Source organism: Dendropsophus ebraccatus, chromosome 3, assembly GCF_027789765.1.
Source record: "Dendropsophus ebraccatus isolate aDenEbr1 chromosome 3, aDenEbr1.pat, whole genome shotgun sequence".
Taxonomy (NCBI): domain Eukaryota; kingdom Metazoa; phylum Chordata; class Amphibia; order Anura; family Hylidae; genus Dendropsophus; species Dendropsophus ebraccatus.
The window spans coordinates 123,158,979-123,179,141 of NC_091456.1; the positions used below are offsets into that span (position 1 = coordinate 123,158,979).

At 42.2% G+C, this 20,163-nt stretch overlaps 1 protein-coding gene across 2 annotated transcripts in view; it reads right to left on the reverse strand.

Annotated features, from left to right (window-relative positions):
• Positions 1–1,770: 1,770 nt before the first annotated feature.
• Positions 1,771–20,163, reverse strand: part of MEGF10 (multiple EGF like domains 10) — a 96,896-nt gene continuing 78,503 nt past the window's right edge. The window contains exons 17-25 of one of the 2 annotated variants that reach the window (XM_069962624.1): positions 19,496–19,624; positions 17,762–17,890; positions 17,537–17,665; positions 16,881–17,117; positions 15,488–15,615; positions 14,432–14,555; positions 13,741–13,947; positions 13,076–13,104; positions 6,314–6,402 (exon numbers count right to left, since the gene is read on the reverse strand). In XM_069962624.1, the coding sequence (XP_069818725.1) occupies positions 6,391–6,402; positions 13,076–13,104; positions 13,741–13,947; positions 14,432–14,555; positions 15,488–15,615; positions 16,881–17,117; positions 17,537–17,665; positions 17,762–17,890; positions 19,496–19,624 (1,124 nt within the window). In that variant the 3' untranslated portion in view covers positions 6,314–6,390. Of the gene's footprint in view, positions 6,403–13,075; positions 13,105–13,740; positions 13,948–14,431; positions 14,556–15,487; positions 15,616–16,880; positions 17,118–17,536; positions 17,666–17,761; positions 17,891–19,495; positions 19,625–20,163 lie in introns of both variants that reach the window. The other variant, XM_069962623.1, reaches the window with a different exon arrangement.

Genomic DNA, 20,163 nt, shown 5'->3' on the forward strand with positions numbered 1-20,163 from the left:
TGCGGAATTATTGCCGGCAATTGCTATTCACTCATCTCTAGTCCTGTGTAATCACTTACACCTTGGCTAATTTTTTTTCACTATTTTTGCACTTTGATTTTTTCCACTTTTTTAATTGTAATAGCAACTGCAACTATATGAAACTATACCCTATCAGACTCCCACTATTGTAGCTGCAATTATTCAGCCATTATAGCAAGGTTCGTTTTAGGTTCGGTTCGTACGAATCCGAACTTTACAAAAGTTCGCCGGATCAATCCGAACCGAACTTTTCAAAAGTTTGCTCATCCCTAATCCTGTCTCTTACAGATTGCAATTGCCACACTCACTTAGAGTACATCCATTGTTCCACAAAAGGCTACTGAAAAAATACATTCCTCCCGTGAGTACTCATTCTCCTCCCTCTCCAGTGGTGGTCCAAGGGGAGATTGAGTTTGAGATTGAATGCGTCTTGGACTTTAGAAAGAAGCGCAACTCAGCCCAGTATTTAGTCCACTGGAAGTGTTACGGTCCAGAGGAGCGTACTTGGGTGTCAGCACGAGATCTCCATGCCCCTGATTTGCTTAGGAAATTTCATTTAAAGTTTCCTACCAAGCCTGGCGGTCCTCGTGAGGATCCAGAGGAGGAGGGGGTGTTCTATCAGGAAACGAGCCATACGCCCGGCTCCCGGCTCTGCCCAGCTACAGGAGACACCGACAGCGTCCCTGGTTACAAGCGGGTACGGTTGCTGGAACGTGCTGGCCATCCTGACTGTTTGTTGTTATTATTCTGACCTTCTAGACTTTAGTACCCTGACTTTGCTACCTGGATTCTGATTTTGTACCTTCGCTGCCCGTCTGTTGCTGACCTTGTTTTCTGACCATTCCTTATGGTGTTTGTCTTGTTTTGTTCTGTGTTGCAATTATTTCAGTGTAAGGTTTGTCGACCAGTTGTCCGCAGTAAATCCTTAGTACTGTCTAAGGCAAGTAGGTAGGGACAGTTGGGGCGGGTGCCAGTCTAGGGCTGCACTTGTCTACGTGTCTTTCCAGTACCCTACCTTTGCGGATTTGATACTGCTCTGGACAGTTTCTGTCAGGGCAGAGGTGGTAGCAGAGAGCGCTGTGTCAGACTGGAAAGAAAACATCACTTCCTGCAGGTTATACAGCAGCTGATAAGTACTGACAAATTTTTATAAGTTTCTATAACCAGATAGTTTTTGTTTTCTTTGCTGGAGTACACCTCTAAAGAAAGAGAGAAGAAAGATCCATTCATACAAGGAAGGTAACTATCTTGGCACTCCCAGTACACAAGTGCTTTCAAGAATGGTTCCATGAAACTACTGCTGATGCATAACGCTGAGGCTCATGTCATTCAAGTTGTGCTCTGCAATTAGTGAAAGTTCATAGCGATCCATTCACACAACGAAAAAAGAGCAGACTTGCGGCACTCACCATCTTTGTATAAACACTTTATTCCACCAAAAGACGTGGGGTGTGGATAAATCTAGGGCCCCAGCTCAATCCACACCCCAGGTCTTTTGATGGAATAAAGTGTTTATACAAAGATAGTGAGTGCCGCAAGTCTGCTCTTTTTTCGTTGTGTGAAAGAAAAAGGCATTTGTGTCTAATAATATTAATCATATATAGTATTTATATTTGTGTGTCGTATAGATTTATGCAGTTTGTTAAATCTTAGTGACATTATATAAATAAAGGAAATCTATTATGATGTATTATGTTTTGTTTTAACAATATAGATTTTATTGCAGAAGAAATACAAAAATATCTTAACAAAGACTTGATTTTTTTTGCTTAACAAGAGCATTAAAAGAACAGGGTACCACGCTTCCTCAAACCGGCTGAAGTATAAACAGTGTCCTCTATCTTGTAACACCATAACTGTTGTATATACACACAATGAGCTAACACAATAAAGCACACTTATACAACATATTATTTCCACATTTCTTTACAATGAGATCACAGGTATGGCTTTACTGCATCCTTATTTTGAAGGTTACTTCATCTATAAAACAAGGATGTGCACTGTTTAAGGCTCGCAGTTTGACACAGGTGCACAGTACATCTTTCCCAGTGCTGCATAGCAGGCCAATCCCTAGTACAGTGGTAAGTAACCTATTTATTTCACCAGGCGCAGCAAGCCCCTAGTGGACTTTTGTTCTGAGACCCCATATATCCACACTCCGTTATTCTAGACAAGTTCGAACTTGTCAGCATGATGTATATTTTGAGGCACGCCAAAAAATATCACCCAAAATACATTTTTATCTTGCAACAGGAGGACCCAAAAAGAGTTTGTTACATTGTTACAAAACAGATACCAAGCCACAGATTTAGTTTTTCTGCCTCTAAGCACTATATCATATTTTTAAAGGGGTCTGGTGGAAAAGAAATATTTTTTTTTAAATGGGGACATGAAATAAAAATAAGAATTAGCCATTAAACTATTGCTGCTACCATACAGATGCTCATGAATCCCTGCAATCTCCACTTTCAAGTCCCATCTTGACACGTTGGCTGAGCAGGCATTTTCTATGTGTCAGAAAGGGAACATAAAAAAACCGCAAACAAGTTAGTTTTGTAATGACAGCAACACAGGACTTGGGATTTTTTTTCAAGCCAGTCTACCCATTTAAAAACATTTTTCCTGCCACACAACCTCTTTAAATGCAAAACATATAAACAAATGCATTTCATACAAAATATACAATCTTCAATTTACAGTGCAAGCAAAACAAATTATTTGTTTGAAAAGCAGAGCTGACATAAACTATAAGAGTAAAAGTGAAAAATAATTTAAAGGATAGCTCCACTCTGTATAGAGTTTGAGGAGATGTAAATTATTAGAGGGGTTTTTCTGAGACTAGGAAAACATGGCTGCTTTCTTTTAAGAAATATCACACCTGCCTAAAAGCAATGCATGGTATTGTAGCTCAGGCCAATTCCCTTTAATGGAGCACAGCACATAGACAGGCATAAAAAAGCAGGGTGTAGAAGTAGATCTAATTCTGTACAACCCCTTTACCAATTTGTCTCATTGAATAACAAATAGGGTCAAAAATATCTGCCTGCAATGTTAGTCGATGAACTTTAAATAAAAGAGTAGATGTGCATACCTGAGACAGGTTGGCACAACTAATGTAGCATGGAAAGTTTTTTTTTTAATTATTATTTTGCTTTAACTTATCAAAGTTTGGATTATAACACCAAGGTAAAGCTACCCTCACACTCTGGCATAGCTAGTGTTAGATCAAAACTCTAATATAAGCCAGATGTGTCTGACAGTGGTTTAGTCATTCTCCAAACTGAGAACATATGCTCATCCAGCCAAGAGTGTATGTATGGGGGAGCCTGGAGTTACCGCTGTCAGCAGAATGAGCTTTTGACTAACAACTATTACGGTCACTCTTATTATAGATAACATAAAAACAGTAATAGCACAATGAAATTACCAAATATTACACTTAAACAGTAGCACCTTATATAAGTATAGGCACAATAGACTGCTGGAGATGCCTTACAAATTTGGGAGTGTCCTCAACTTTTCTTTATAAACTACTTTTATACATGTCCTCTAAGCACATATAAAGTCAGTGGTAACACTTGGTTTCTCCCACTTTTAGTCAAGCTTTCCAAGTCACAGGGAAAAAAAATCCAGGGTCTGTAGCACCAAGACCTTTATCCTAAAGGGATGCATTAAAATGTAATGTATAGGTAATTATATGACCTCCATGGATGGCCTTAGCTATGTATGACCAGGGTGCCGGCTATTAGACTGTCGGGGGGGAGGGGGGCATTGGGTTCGCCATTGGGATAGGTGAGTGATTGATTTACTTACCCATCCATGCTATCTCCTGCTGCTACACTAAACATTTTAACTAAAAATAGTTAAATGCAACTCACTGACGGAGTGAGACGCCATTGGCTCCCAATCCTGTACATCATGATTAAATAACTGGACTAGGTTATCTAGGGTGAGCCCTTTTTGGATTGAAGGGAACGCTCACACCAGGCAGTCTTATTAAAAAGATGGACCAGCGGGGGTAAAGTGGGGCCTAGTTATTTTGCTTACCTTGCTTTACATTTAATTGTACCTACAAACTATAATTAGGATTTTATTCAGAAGCTTTTATGGTAATCTAATAATAAAAGTTAAGGTTTTCCTATACTTTCTTGTTAACCACAGTAGTAATTTTTCTTTTCTTGCAATAATGTCATATTCTTGGTCACATGACTATGATTTCCCAGGTCCTTCACCTAGGGATCAGTGCAGCTGAACATGAGAAACATGGCAAGCACAGGGGAACTGCTAATGAGTAGAAGAAACTCCCTCATTTAGGGCAATATATTACCAGGGAGACAACCCTATCCTGCCCTGGGCTGTGAATAGGAAAAGTGGTGTGAGGGGAGAAATGGCGGAGGGAGGAGAAAGAAGAGCTGCCACTGGAAGGAGAGATGAGGGGGGTCAGTGTTGCTATTAGTGTGGACGGAGGAAGGGGTGAAAACTGTCAGGTAGGTAAGGGGGTGGGTAGAGGAACAGCACTGTTGCGCTTTGCACAGGGCACCATGACACCTAGAAGGTTTAAAGAATAATAACAATAAAGAGCTATGCAAAAGACCAGCTTAAGCATAAAATCTAATTTCACTATAAAAGAAGAAAATAAAGTAGAAGTAATCTTAAGTATGCACGAAAATTCAGTTTCCTAAAAATAAACTAAACGTGGCAATGTAAAATATTAGGTATAATACAACACATATCTTAAAAAAAAGAATTAAAATTAATAACACTGGTCTTGTACAACACTCTGCAAGTTTACTACATATTCACAGGAAAAATAACTGAGAAGAGTCGCTGATATGCATGTTGCATAATGCAATAAAAAGTCATCTGAATATGTGTATTTGGCATCTAAGATAGTTTCCTGATTTCGGAAGGCGATTGGCAAATCAGAATGTGTTACAGGTAACTGGATTTCTTATTAGGACCCATTACCTTGATTCCAATGTAAAAGCCCCACGTCCATGACATTGGAAATCTAGATTTTGCCTTGTCCATTTATCTGTCCTCCTCTTATATAGTGCCACTAAAGTTTACCCAGCAATTACCAAGAATGGAAGCATCAATTATGTGGGTTTTGACTCCTCGACCACAAAAATACTTCCTGAAAGAAAATGTACGTAGTATGTAGTTTTACATTACTCTTTTTACCCTCTTTAAATGAACATATATGTTCATTTGCTAAGGTCAATGAATATGTAGGTTGATAAAGGGGCATCGCACAGTGACATCCATTCAACTCGGCTCTGCCTGGAACAGTGGTTCATGTTCCCTGTTCCCTACATCCTGCATATTGGTGTATTGCTAGATACATGTAATCACACCTTGTCTGGAACTGTAGTTTAGACGTAGAATACTTGATCATTGAACATAATCAAGAAGCTTTAAATCAGCCACTTTTTAGTCGCCATTTTCCCAGTTGAGAGCAGAAGACAGTTGAAGCGAAGACTACTGTATCTGAATGACATCCTAATAAATTGCATATTTTTTCAATATATCCTGAAACTCACTACCCATTTTAGCATTTAAACTAAAGCATCAAGTCTGATTTGTAAATGGATCACTAAAATAAGTATAAATAAAGCCCCCATTGGAATTACCATACATTAATAAAAAGTTGTAGACATCTCCTTAGGGCAGGGTTTATATATATGTACAAAACAAACACAGCCATACACCAACCCTAGAGAACATGTCATGTAGTGGTTCTCATTCATATTCACGTTGTACCCATACAACATCTCTAACATAACTAATACACAGTACTACAGACACTCACTGACTTTTACGACACAGCCAGGTCAGTGCAAATCAAAGAACAATCTCTTAAAACGTGTGTCAATTAGGACTGATCAGCAAAGATCCTTGGAATGAGAGCCCTCCAGTTTGTGCCTTAAGAATTGTTAGTGGTATGTATTACAAAGACGGGAAACATTCTCTACTATTATACAGCATATTGGGGAGCTTCATGAACAGCCCTTGTACATCGTCAAGTCAGCATCGCTACTTCATCCATCTGGTTTTTAAGGATGTCCTTTGCTTGGCAAACATTGTTTCCAGCTTTTCTGGTGCAGTCATTTGATGCAGAGGACAGTAGTCTCACTTGATATCAGTCTAGTGAACTGAAGCATAGAGTTCAGCAGGAGTCAGCCTTAGTATGCTGCCGCTTGATTGATTGCTACAATCATTCATTGGTTTCCTCATTCTTTGTAGAAGAAGTGCTGTCCCGGACAGGAAGAAGGTCATAGTGACATGGAATGTGGCTGTTCTTTGGAAGGTCATAGAGATCTTGGCTAGCTTTACAGCTGCTGTTGAATCCTCCTTGGACGAGACTCACAGTGGGTTCTACGGAAAAAAACAAAACATAAATTAGTCCTGTTATTAATTTACCTGCCTGACTAAACCATGTAGGAATTATTCCAGATTTGTCCACATTTATTTATGAGAACTAGAGTTTTTTCCCATTGCTTATTTATGAAAACTAGTTTTATTTCCATAGTGAAAATACTGACAAAAGCTAATTGTTATACCATTGTAAACACAGTTATTTTCAAGTCTGTCATGGTCGGGGGTTAGAAACTCCTTGCCACTGAAATATAATATATGTGCACATGCATATAAAATATTATTGTTTTATGCAAGTATATATTTTAGGTTTGTTAGTAGAGATAAGTGAATCTCGAGCATGTTCGGGTTCGAACCCTGATGTGAAGTGGCTGAAGAAGTTGGATTTAGCTCTAGGGAGTCCTGGAAAACATGGATACAGCCCTACATGTAGCTCCTAAGTTCTTTGCAGTTGCAGATACTATTGTGCGTTAGGGTCATTGGGGATAGCATTACTTATTGGAGTTGTTCACTTTGAATACTACTTTTCTATTGAAAGGGTTCTCTGGCAATAAGTTTACACTACTGCAGCTGAGATATCAGAGAGCAAATGTATATGGGGTAGGAATGTTCACTTTCACTTCACATGGGTCAATCTGAAATTAACATGGTTTTCAAATAATGAACATGAATAATTGAGGGTCCTTACTCTGCTGGCTCAAAATTCCATAGTAAATTTATTTTCAACATAAGATTTCTAAACCAGACTAAACTAAATACATATTAGAATAATGTTTGCCAATCCTGAGGATTTTAGTGGGACTGTCCAACCAACCAGATAATGTGTAAGTTGGCCTCCTGACTTTCCCCCTGACAGCTGATGTTGGACGAAGTATGAGATGGGTGTCTTCTTTTCTTAGGTGAGAACAGGTGCCTGGCAAGAGTTTATCCCCTTGTCCAGATGGAAGGCAAAGCAACACAATGTACATTGTGGTTGCATCAACCTGGGCATGCCAGAACAGCCTTATATAAGTAAGTGATCTAGTTGGGCATGTATGTAAATTTTGGGTGCTAGACATATGAGAAACTTGTCAGTCCTACAGCCACTTATGTTGTTTGTGAAAACAAAGAAGCCACTTGGCTATAACTATAACCTACAGTGGTATGTACAGATAATATGGAGGTCTATTGTTGCCAACAGAGACCTGATGTATACTCCATGTCATCTGGATATGCTTGTAAATGTGATGCTTCATGTGGATCATCAGTAGTTTAGAGGGTCTGGGCACTCATGCGAGCACTGCAAATTATTAAATGTTACAACTAAAGGCTGTATTACATAGCACAATATAAGAGGGAGGCGCGTTCCCCACTCACTGCCTGTGCTAGTACACACACAGACAGCATGCGGGGAGAAGTGGGAGGGGCCAAAGGAAGGAGCAGCAGCCCATCGCTACACTGATCATAGCATTTCAACATGTTGAAAGACCATGATCGTGGCTGACATTGTGCAACTGTACAGGCCCCCCCCTCCCCTATGCACAACACAACACGCACAACTGCATATATATATATATATATATATATATATATATATATATATATTCGGCGATGTGGCCAAAACCTAAAATCTCTTTTGACCAGAGGCAGAGGCAGCTACAAAAGTGACAGGCAGAACAGAGAGATAAAAAATAAAATGCTCCCAAACCTAGCTGACCTTACTCACCAAGTCACCCTAAGAATTTTGAGCCATCTCCCGTCTTTCTAGCTGCTTTCGTTCCCAAGTTACACGTTTTTTTAAAAAGCCAAACTATATCCAACATGGCGCCGGCCAGAAAACTACATCTCCCATCATGCAATGCTTATGTCTGACTGGTACATGATGTAGCAGAGCTGATATGCACAAGATATAGCAGAGTTGAGTGAGCGGCATAGCAGAGTTCAGTGAGCGGCATAGCAAAGTTGAGTGAGCGGCATAGCAGGGTTGAGTGAGCGGCATAGCAGGGTTGAGTGAGCCGCATAGCAGAGTTGAGTGAGGGGCATAGCAGAGTTGAGTGAGGGGCATAGCAGAGCTGAATGAGTGATATGCTGTGGTAAGTCGGTGGGGGGTAGTGCTGGCCGCTGTTGAGTTCTGGGTGCGGTGGGGGAATGCCGCAGGTGAGTCACGGTGAGGGGGCGCGCCGCTGCTCAGGTCCGATGCGGGGGGGGGGGGGTCAAGGGGGGGTTGCCGCGGGCGGCCACCGCAGCTCATCAGGTGAGATGGTGGGGGAATACAGCGGGCGGCCACCGCACCTCTTCGGGTCAGATGCGGGGGGGGGTGATGCCACAGGTGGGCACCGCAGTTTATCGGGTCAGATGCGGGGGGTGGGGGGATGCCACAGCCGGCAACTGCAGCTCATCAGGTCAGATGCAGGGGGTGGGGGGATGCCACGGGTGGGCACTGCAGCTCATTGGGTCAGATGTAGGGGGTGGAGGGATGCCGCGGGCAGCCACTGCAGCTCATGGGGTCAGATGTGGGGGGTGGGGGGATGCCGCGGGTGGCCACTGCAGCTCATCGGGTCAGATGGGGGGTTATGCCACGGGCAGGCACCACAACTTATCGGGTCAGATATGGGGGCTGGGGGGATGCCGTGGGCAGGCACCGCAACTCAATGGGTCAGATGCGGGGGGTGGGGGGATGCCGGGGCGGGCACCGCAACTCATCGGGTCAGATGTGGGGGGTGGGGGGATGCCGCGGGCGGCCACTGCAGCTCATCGGGTCAGGTGTGGGGGGTGGGGGGCTATGCCGCAGGTGGGCACCACAACTCATCGGGTCAGATACGGGGGGTGGGGGGTTATGCCACGGGTGGGCACCGCAACTCACCGGGTTAGATGCGGGGGGTGGGGGGGTTATGCCGCGGGCGGCCACTGCAGCTCATCGGGTCAGATGGTGGGTGGGGGGTTATGCCACGGGCAGGCACCGCAACTTATCGGGTCAGATACGGGGGCTGGGGGGATGCCGTGGGCAGGCACCGCAACTCATTGGGTCCGATGCGGGGGTGGGGGGATGCCGCGGGCGGGCACCGCAACTCATCGGGTCAGATGCGGGGGGGTTGGGGGATGCTGCGGGCGGCCACTGCAGCTAATCGGATCAGGTGCGGGGGGTGGGGGGCTATGCCGCAGGCGGGCACCGCAACTCATCGGGTCAGATGCGGGGGGGGAGGGTTATGCCGCGGGCGGGCACCGCAACTCACCGGGTTAGATGCGGGGGGGTGGGGGGGGGGCTTATGCCGCGGGCGGCCACTGCAGCTCATCGGGTCAGATGGGGGGGTGGGGGGATATGCCGCGGGCGGGCACCGCAGCTCATCGGGTCAGATGCGGGGGGTGGGAGATGCCGCAGGCGGCCACTGCAGCTCATTGGGTCAGATGCGGGAGGTGGGGGGATGCCGCGGGCGGACACAGCAACTCATCGGGTCATATGCGGGGGGTGGGGGATGCCGCGAGCGGGCACTGCAGCTCATCGGGTCAGATGGGGGGTGGGGGGATGCAGCGGGCGGGCACCGCAGCTCATCAGGTCAGATGCGGGGGGTGGGGGGATGCCGTGGGCAGGCAACGCAGATTATCGGGTCAGATGCGGGGGTGGGGGGGGGGTTATGCCGCAGACGGGCACCGCTGCTTATCAGGTCAGATGAGGGGGCTGCCGCAGGCGACCACCATCCGGTCGGAGGCCACCGGGTGACGGGTGCCAGCCGGCCACCAGATGAGCTGCGGGGGGGGGGCTGCTTTCAGAGAGGGAGACAGTGAACAGCAGCAGCAGCTGTCAACGTCTCACTGTCCTCCCTCACTTCAGTGTGCTGGGTTACAAGCACTAGCCCGGCCCATTGAAGAGACTAGGGACACGTGATGCTGTCTGGGAGGGTCGGGGCCAGAAGCAGGGATCGTGTCGGGTTGGACTGAGATGTGAGGATTCTATGCATTCGGTGGGGGTGAGTGCATCTAGATAACAGCAAAACTGTGCAGCATCCATAATGAATTGATATTGGAAAGATGTAAAGCTACGGGTGGGCAACGTATTAATGCAAAAATAATTTGGGGAGGAATACCCCTTTAAACACATAAATGCAGGAGCAGACTACCTTCTGCTTAACCATTTATATACTGCAGTGTGTAAGTGACCTAGTATTCTCTTACATGCTGCAACACAAAAAAAGAGTTAAAAAGGAAGACAAAGATGTCTGCTTCACTGCTCATGCACTGATAACTCCTGACCTCTGGCACATTTTCCTACTTGATTGCAACAGAGGCCAGGGATTATCAGAGAAGTCAAGCAAAAATCTCCTTATTAACCCTTTTTTATGTTGCAGCATGTAAGTGAACACTGGGTCACTTACACACTGCAGTACATAAGGGGTTAAACAGAAGGACACAGGAGACACTTATCTTCCCTGTGCATCCCTGAGCCCCACTCCTGCACGGGCCCCATAGCAACTGCCTACCCTGCCTTTATGGTAGCTTTGCCACTGGCCCTAGTGGTGAGAATGAAAACTGCAAGTTATCAGGATTATTTTATAATATACATAAAAAAGTTGAAATTTTTTAAAAAATTTTACCAAAAATTATTCAAAAATTTGTTTAAAGCGACTCTGTACCCACAATCTGACTCCCCAAACCTCTTGTACTTTTGGATAGCTGCTTTTAACCCAAGATCTGTCCTAGGATCTGTTCGGCAGGTGATGCAGTTATTGTCCTAAAAAACAACTTTTAAACTTGCAGCCCTGTGTCAAATTGGTGTGGCCTAGAGTACCTATGCCCTAGGTTTGCGACACTCCTCCGTCCCTCCTCCAGCCTTCTTCACCATTAGGAATGCCCCTGGAACATTTTCTCCTGTTCATCACCTGTCTGAACCCTGCAAATGAGCTGGATCGTTAAGACACAAGTGCAGTAATCAGACAGGTGATGAATAGGAAAAATGGTGAAGGGGGCATTCCTAATAATGGGCGTCGCAATCCTAGGGTGCGGGTACTCTAGGCCACGCCAATTTGACACAGCGCTGCAAGTTTAAAAGTTGTTTTTTAGGAAAATAACTGCATCACCTGCCGAACGAACCCCAGGACAGATGTTGGAATAAAATCAGCTATAGGTACAAGCAGTTTGGGAGGGGGGGGGGGGCGTCAGATTGTGGGTACAGAGTAGCTTTAACATAAAAACATTATTTAAAGAACAAGTCATTTTCTGATGACACATTCCCTGACACAAGTAGCAGGCATGATTATAATCCATTGATCAATCATAGCTAGCAATTGAGAACTATCAACAATATTGGATTTCCAGAAGAGGGGGGGCGGTGATTGCAGATCTATGTGGCCCTATTAGGGGAATTAACTATTTGTGTGGCACTCTTGGAGGAATCAACCATTTGTGGGCCACTATTTGGGAAATTAACTGTTTGTGGTGCACTATTGGGGGAATTAATTACTATACAAGGAAATGTTAGGGGACTTAACTACTATATTGGGCACTATTATAGGATTACCAAGTGGGAGGAATTAATTGGGTAGCCACTGTGTGTGGGGCAACTACTTTATGGGGCAGAATTATGGGTGGTACATGCAGAAGTAATGTGGATGCTTCTGAACCTAAACTTTTGTTCAACTTGCCCTCTACCTTCCTGTCCTATACTTGTCATGTCATGGCAATTTATAATATAATTTCATTTTTGTGCAGAGCGCGAGAGACACATAGCACCCTGACAGTGCCAGGAACACTACACACACACACACACACACACATACACACACACACACACACACACACACACACGTGATAAGAGGGGAAAGGGAGCTGCCACAGAAAGAATAGGTTAAGAAAGGAATCAATGCTGTTTCTGTGTATTTATGTAAACTGCCAGGTGAGTAGAGGAGTGGGTTATGGAGACAAAAGTGCTGTACTGTAGTGTTGTTTTACAGGTGAAGAAGTATGTATTTATGCAGTGTTGTGTGGGGTTATATAGGTGGAGTAGTGTATATTGGTGCAGTGAGGTTTGGGGTTATACAGGTGACCCAGTATTTAATTGTGCAGTATGATGTTGGGTTTCAGGTAGAGCATTATGTAATGGTGCAATGTGATGTTGTTTTTTTGCAGGTGGAGCAGAATGTTTTTCTGCACTGTTTTGTTGGGTTACTACAGGGGGTAGTATTTATTGTTTCAATGTGGGGTTTGGCGTGGTATTCAGTTATACCGGTGGAGCAGTGTGTATTTGTACAGTGTGGTGTTGGATTATACAGGTGGAGCAGCATGTATTTGTGCTGATTTGGCAAGATATTATGTGCACTACATGGAGGTATCTGGCACTAAATAAAAGAAGGTGTGTCTTGGTGAGGCCCCAGCATCAACATGGATCGGCGGGTAAGGCACAAGAACAAAACAAAAAGTTTGAGAAGTCCTGATCTAGCCAATACTTTGTCCTTAACTGCCTGAATGCTACATATATTATTTTGTACATGGAAGGAAGCAAAACATACGCCTAAATTAAAATGCTAAAATATCACATCTAGTAAGCAGACACCTGTCTGACCATTCCCTTGTGCTAATAATGTGTTTTTTTGTGATATTAAATATAGCTCACAGAAGAAAACAACAACAAGCATGATCCCCCCAAAAACATTCCAGATAATGATACATGCACACTAAGAAGTGTCATCCAAAGGTGCCTTACCATTTTAGGTGGCCTTGAAAAATAATGTGCTGCAATAAAAAGCAACAACAATGTGACTATCTAAAATAATTGTTGGCCTTCTATCTCTAAACACTTATGTATTGTATGGCACAGCATTATGCACGGAAAGATGAAGACTAGAAGAATTGTAATCAGATGTTAATGATTCTGTGAATAACACAAAGTCTGTGCAGTTCCATGAATACAGAGCTGTATAAATCTGTAGAATTCAAGAAGCAGGTAACGAAGCAGGTGTCCTATATCGAAGACACAGACAAAAGGCCCATTCATCTGAGTGTACATGGGACAAACACCATTGGCCACTGGCCTATATCCTAGTAGTGTGTATAATTTGCTGGGATAGGATAAAAGGTACATTACTTGTTGTTGAATGCCCTGCAGTGATTTCCAGATAAAAAGCCATTTTTCCTAAAACCTATTCTTTGGATTCCAACAATAAATGGGAACATGACCTATTTAACCGTAGGGACATTCTATCTCTAAATTTGCTACCAGCTATAAGTCAAGAATTTGGTCAAAAAGGGGAATTGGTAATAATTTTATATATAAAATATTATATTCATAATTTTCTAGTTTTAGAAATGAAATGTCATTTCTCCTTCCATGTGAAGGGAAACAAATGTAGGAATTGAAGGAACACTTACCGACTTCATATACATTCTTGGTAGCCAGACTGGTATTACTTATCTCTGCATAGGCAGAGTCTCTGCGGGCTGGGGACTTCATCTCCACATATCCACACTCTGTGTGTTTTGGTAGAAGAACTGGTGGATCCTTGATTGTTGCATACGGATTTTCAGTACTGCTCAGTGAACAGCTGCTAATGCTATACGCAGAACTCTTCAAGAGACCTAGGAAAAAACATAAACCACAATGGTTTAGACAAGCGTTCTTGATAACTAGTGTGGTTATGCTGTAATAGTATCTTATGCTTTTAATGGATGTACAAAGCCCTGGAAATATCAAATATTTCTATTTTTTTAGACTAAATAGTTATTTCAACTCACTGCTTCATTCTAAGGACACATTACTTCATTGCATACAGTGTAGGGTTTTCATGGTTATTAGTAGTAAATGAGATTTAAATGAGAGCCACAAAAATATAACCTATATGTTGAGGAGCTTAGGGCTTAGAAATAAAACCTGAATAAAAGTCTAAATGCAATAACCAAATATAGTCTAAATGCAATAACCATGTGCAAAAACAGCACCTGGTTTTCTGACGATTGCTGTGGCTGCAAAGATTTTCCATTTTGTATACTGCTGACCTGTAGCCCATTTGTAATATATGAAAATTCTTTGTGCATAGAGCTTATATGAAGTCAAAATGAATACCATGTTCAGTCAGATACCCTCCTTGCTTCCAGTCTGCTGGCAGAGTTCCTGTGTAATCAATAGTGTGTGATCTCTTTCCAGGATCTAAACTCTTGAGGTTTACAAAGAGCTGGCTGCTTTTTGACTAGATAAAAAGAAAATGCAAAATATAATATAGTTCAATACTATTACAAAACACTATTCTACTATTATTGTGTCCACTGATGCTAAAGCATGGGGCCAGGGGCTGTCAGGGGCTGTAACATAATTCATAGATGACGATGACATCAATAACATCAATATCGTGTTGGTTTTTTTTGTTGAAATCTACTTAGTGTTATTGCTTTGGCCTAATGTACTTGTGAAGAACTCAATTAACTCAATTAACAGACCAGAGAGAAATGTTAAATAATAGAATGGTAATATTGATTTATTGGTAAAAAAAAAAAAAAACTCCTTTGAGGATAGTTTCCTCTACCCCATTACTATGTGACAGTCAAAGTTATAGATTTAGATTCGATACAAAGTAATATCAAATAATCACATGCAGTGGCCCCTTAACTTACAATGGCCTCAGGTTACAATATTTTTAACATACATGATAGCGCAGTCATGTGGTCATATGGATACCCTGCCGATCAGTTACTGATGAGCTATAATGTGGATATCTCATCAGTCCATTTTGCCTGGAAAACCCTTTTAAGCTATGCCTCAGCTATTGAGAGAATAACATATTAAAGGGAAACTGACAGCACGTATATACATACAGTTATGGGTTCCTGTAGCATTTTATTAGTACCATTATCTTCATTTTTGGAAAAAAAAAGTCTTATTTCCCAGAAACAGTGTCACAGAGGCATGTCTGTGATACTGCTGATGCCCCGCTCTCGGACCATGGCTCAGTCATCAGGCCACCTCCACTTCATCTTTGGCTGCACAGGATTTGAATGTAGCCAAAGATGAGCTGGCTGTCAGTCTTTCTGTGAGGAGGCGGGGGTGGCCTGGGGATGGAGCAGCGGCTTTTGATGGGTGGGGCTGAAGTGATGGTTATGTATAATATCACATGTGATATCTTACCTTAGAAACAAACATTCTGTCCACATTGTTAAGATGAGGTCCTGTCGTGCACTGACTCAGTGTGTGGTAACTTGGGTTAGAGAAGTATTGGCTGTTAGGATTCCCTCCATTGTTGTGTGGGAGAGTATCTGTGGCAAAGGAATATTATTCTACATAACAACATTACTACACATCATTCTGATTTCTATTGAATGCCTAAACAAGTGAACACAGTGGCACCTGGTGTACCGTCCAGTAAATTTGATGGCTATGTTCTTATAAGTTTGCATTGATTCATAGATCCAGTGCTTTCTTTAAAGAGAACCTATCATCAAAATGTAACTGTCCCTTTTATAAAAGTATATTCATGAAAAACAGAATTCCTTTGCAGTCTGTATCTTATACTTTACCTAATTCTTTGTAGCAGTGTAGTATGGCTGGGCGCCACCATCTTGATGACGTCACTGGAGTTCCAGGAGTACATTCCAGCCCCGGAACGCAAGTGACGTCATCAAGATGGCGCCCGGCCATACTACTCCACTACAAAGGATCAGGTAAAGTGCAAAGGCAGTCTGTATCTTCATGAAGACTTTTTATGAAGATACAGACTACCTTTGCAGTCTGTATCTTCTACTTTACCTACTCCTCTCTACCGGTAGAGTAAGGCCGGGTGCCATCTTGATGACGTCACTTGCTTTTCGATGCTAGAACGCACCCATGGAACGCAAGTGACGTCATCAAGATTGTGGTGCCTGGCCTTACTACACCACTACAAAGGATTAGGTAAGATACAGACTGCAAAGGAAGTCTGTATCTTCATGAATAGACTAACAAGGTCAGTTAAGACAGTTAAACATACACAACAATCTGGTGCTGTATAGCGCAAGACCACAGTGTATTGACAGAGCGGCGGGCAAAAGCTCATGGGAGCCCTTCCCACCGCTTTGCATGCCGGGAGTTTCTTGTCTCATGCCCACTTTTTTGAAAAGAGCTGGCGCAAGACAGGGAAGGAAAATATGAATAAATGAAAAATGCGTCCAAAAAATGAATTAATCATATTTACAAATATTGTTTAAAAAGGGAATTAAATTAAGTGGATGAATAAAATTCATGGAGCCTCTATAGAAGCACACAGAGTCTATATAAGCACACATATGCCTGCTGCTGTTAGTGCCTCCATATGATACAGGGTTACTAAGGTGTTTTGAATAAAGGCAAAGATATAGTATGGCTCCATAAAGTGCTACTGCCATCATATTATGGCCATGCTGCATTGCACATGACTAGTATTAGCTTAATCTGAAAAAAAAAAAAAACCAACAACTCTCACAAATAATTTAATACTAAAATGAATTAGGGAAACAAGTAAAGTTTGTATTTATAGTAAATTAATGTATGTGGCGTAATCCATTACCTGCAATGGTATAGTCTGTGCTGAGGACTCGGACAGTGGGGGTGTAGGTTACAGATGGCATCGCTGTCTCTTTGCCCTTCTGTTTATGTCTATAGATGATAAAGAGGGCTAGCAGAAAAAGGACAACAAGGACAAGGATAATGATGCCAGCAATGGCACCAATCTGGTAAGTATCAGCAGGGATTGCAGCACTTGTGCGGGTAAGGCTGTTCAGGTTTCCTACAATTATCATTACAGCTAGAAGGGAATAACAAAAAGAAAGAAAATATGAGGGTGTGCAAAGAGTGTAAGGGAGGACATTAGTTGAAACAATGAATTAACGTATCATATAGAAGACAATAAGTGGGAATTTTATTATCTAGATGACTCACTGCACTGAAAAGATAATTACTTTGTCCACATATATTATGTCCATTGTAGTTCTGCCATTAATAACTCATTTAATCCAGTAAAATATTACTATTTTTCCATCTCTAAATATTTCTCAACTAGAACTAATGAAGTTATAGTGTTGTGTGGTATTATAGTGCTTCTTATTATTCAACATAATAGAAAACATAATTATGCTAAGAAAAGTTCAGCTTCTATTGTGACATATCTAACAATAAACAGTTAATATGGCATCTCCAAAGTCCTTCCACATAACTAAATCTCACCTTGGTCACACCTTGTACCTTTCCAACCTGGGCTGCAGTAACAGGTTCCAGTAATGTGGTCACATGTTGAATTATTAACACATTCACAAACCTGTCGGCACCCGTATCCGTATGAACCTCCTGGGCATTCTGACAGGAAACATCAATAGATTATAGTATAAATTGATTTTTAGTAAGAGTAATGGTCAACCAAAAGTACTATGAAATACAGATATAGGTTCTTACTCTGTTCACAGTATTTCCCCATGAATCCTGTGCGACAAGTACATTGCCCAGTTATGTGGTCACAGTCTGCTCCATTCTGGCATTGGCACACTCTAGAACACTCCTTTCCAAAGTAACCTAGTGGGCATCCTGTAGGCATGATCATAATATTGTAAGCTCTTTTGAAGCACAAATAAGGGTTAAGAACTTCTGCATAAATATTAGAGATGATCAAAGAATTGAAAAATTAACTTAAAAAGTCACTGTCACTTTTTTTTTTGCAGAAATCAATAGTCCAGACGATTTTAAGAAACTTTGTTATTGGGTTTATTAGGCAAATATGCCATTATCTGCATTCAAAAAGACTTTCCCCAGCCCCCCCCCTCCCCTTTTTTTAATTTACTGGTCATTATCAGGAAATCTCCACTCTTTTACATCAGACGTGCCCTGTGTAACCTATGGAGAGGGGAGGGGGAGGAGGGAAAAGTGAGATTAGTCGGCAGCAGAGAGCAGAAAACAAAGGATTACACAGCGGGACCTGTGTGAAAGCCAGTATTCAGAGGTCACAGAGGCCAATGTTTCAGAGGAGATGAAGCTGTAAATTAACTCTTTGTTGTCCTGTTTTTGGTGCCTCATCTTCCTCAACCATAAGAGAGCCATGAAGACAAGGGAGAGCTTCAAACTGCTTTTTTATGATAAAAATGCATTTTTCAGCTAATTAACCCAATTACAAAGTTTCTTAAAATCGCCTGTACTATTGATTTCTGCAAAAAAAATTTAAACGACAGTGACACTTTAACAAATCAATACATACCTGTCCGTGATCCCCTGGCGTCCTCTTCTGTGTCTGCAACTGCATGCTCAGCCAATCACTGGCCGTGGGGCTGTCTGTTGTCAGTTGGTCAGTGATTGGCTGAGCGAAAAGTGACAGCCCTCTCAGCCAATCACTGACTGAGAATGGACAGCAGCACAGCCAGTGATTATCTGAGCAGGATACCACTCTTGTGTCTCGAGAGTGTCAACGCGCTCAGGCAATCACTGGCCACAACACTGTCTATTCTTAGTCAGTGATGGGCTAAGCAGAGAGTGACAGCCCACTCAGGCAATCACGGACTGACTGAGAAAGGACAGTGCTGTGGCCAATGATTGGCTGAGCAGGCTGTCACTCTTGTATCTTGAGAGTGACAACAACTCAGCCAATCAATGGCCGTGGTGCTGTCATAATGATTATGCTTAAAATAAGTGACATGTCAACTATCCTGGGTGAAAATTGAAAAACCAATCGGGCATACATTGCATGTTTTTTTTAGTGAATGAAATGCAGAATGCAGAATGCAGGGCGTAAAAAACACTGTTTAAACTTGGCCTTATACTGTAGTTTGCATTGTTTGAATGGAATGTTGAAATCCTTATTATGTATGAATTTTAAGTATGACAGGCTTACAACTATAACATAATCTGCTTCCTGAAAGCGCGTTACGTGCTGGAAAACACATTGAGACCACAAGACTTCAAAATGATCAAATTAGACATTCCTCGGGGCCAGATTATACCTTGACCTGTAAGTCTTTTTAGTCTTGGTTTATCCATGTTTCGTCAAACATTGTGATATGTATATATATATATATATATATATACAAATTATAAATATCTGATGCTTTCTAATATCTGTGTGTTAGGAATATTCATTTCTAATAAATTAATATCATGTGCAAATATGAAGTTGAAATACATTTGTACGTTCATAGATCTTACTTTGTGTGCAGTACAGTCCGGTCCACCCCGGTGAACATTTGCACTCTCCATCATACGCACTGCAGAAGGCTCCATTGTGGCAGTTACAGGTGTGAATACAGTTGGGGCCCCAGTGGCCCGGGGGACATGCTGAAATTACAAAGAGTTTTCATAAGTCTAGTCCAATTTTTAGTTCTAAGTTCTCTTTCTTTTCATTAACTCTGGGTCCATAACTATGTGGAACTCTGTGCTCGTCACTGAGAAAGCTATAATTTATTATATTTTCCTATATTTATCAGATGTTGTATGAGAACAATCTTGTTTATTAAGAGAGTGACTCTGATAGAAAAAATGTATTAGGGAAGAGGCATTTATGTTATTCTCTAATATATGAGAGTAGGTGCTGTTCTGGTTGTCAACATTACTTCAAAAAAAGCTAATACATGATTATTAATATCAAATGAAATGTATTTTTGTGTAATGCATTTTGTTTTTCTGTAATCTCTTGAGCCCCCAGATACTTGGAATGTCTGTGTTACATTTCAGGTCATGATCTCTCATGACTTATATTATTAGAGACTAAAAGAGCTCTTCTTTTCTCCATGAATTGGATCATTTTACACAGTGTCCATTGTCTGCACTTTCAGTTCCTATTATAACAGTGTGTCATAACTCGGCTCATGTCGTCT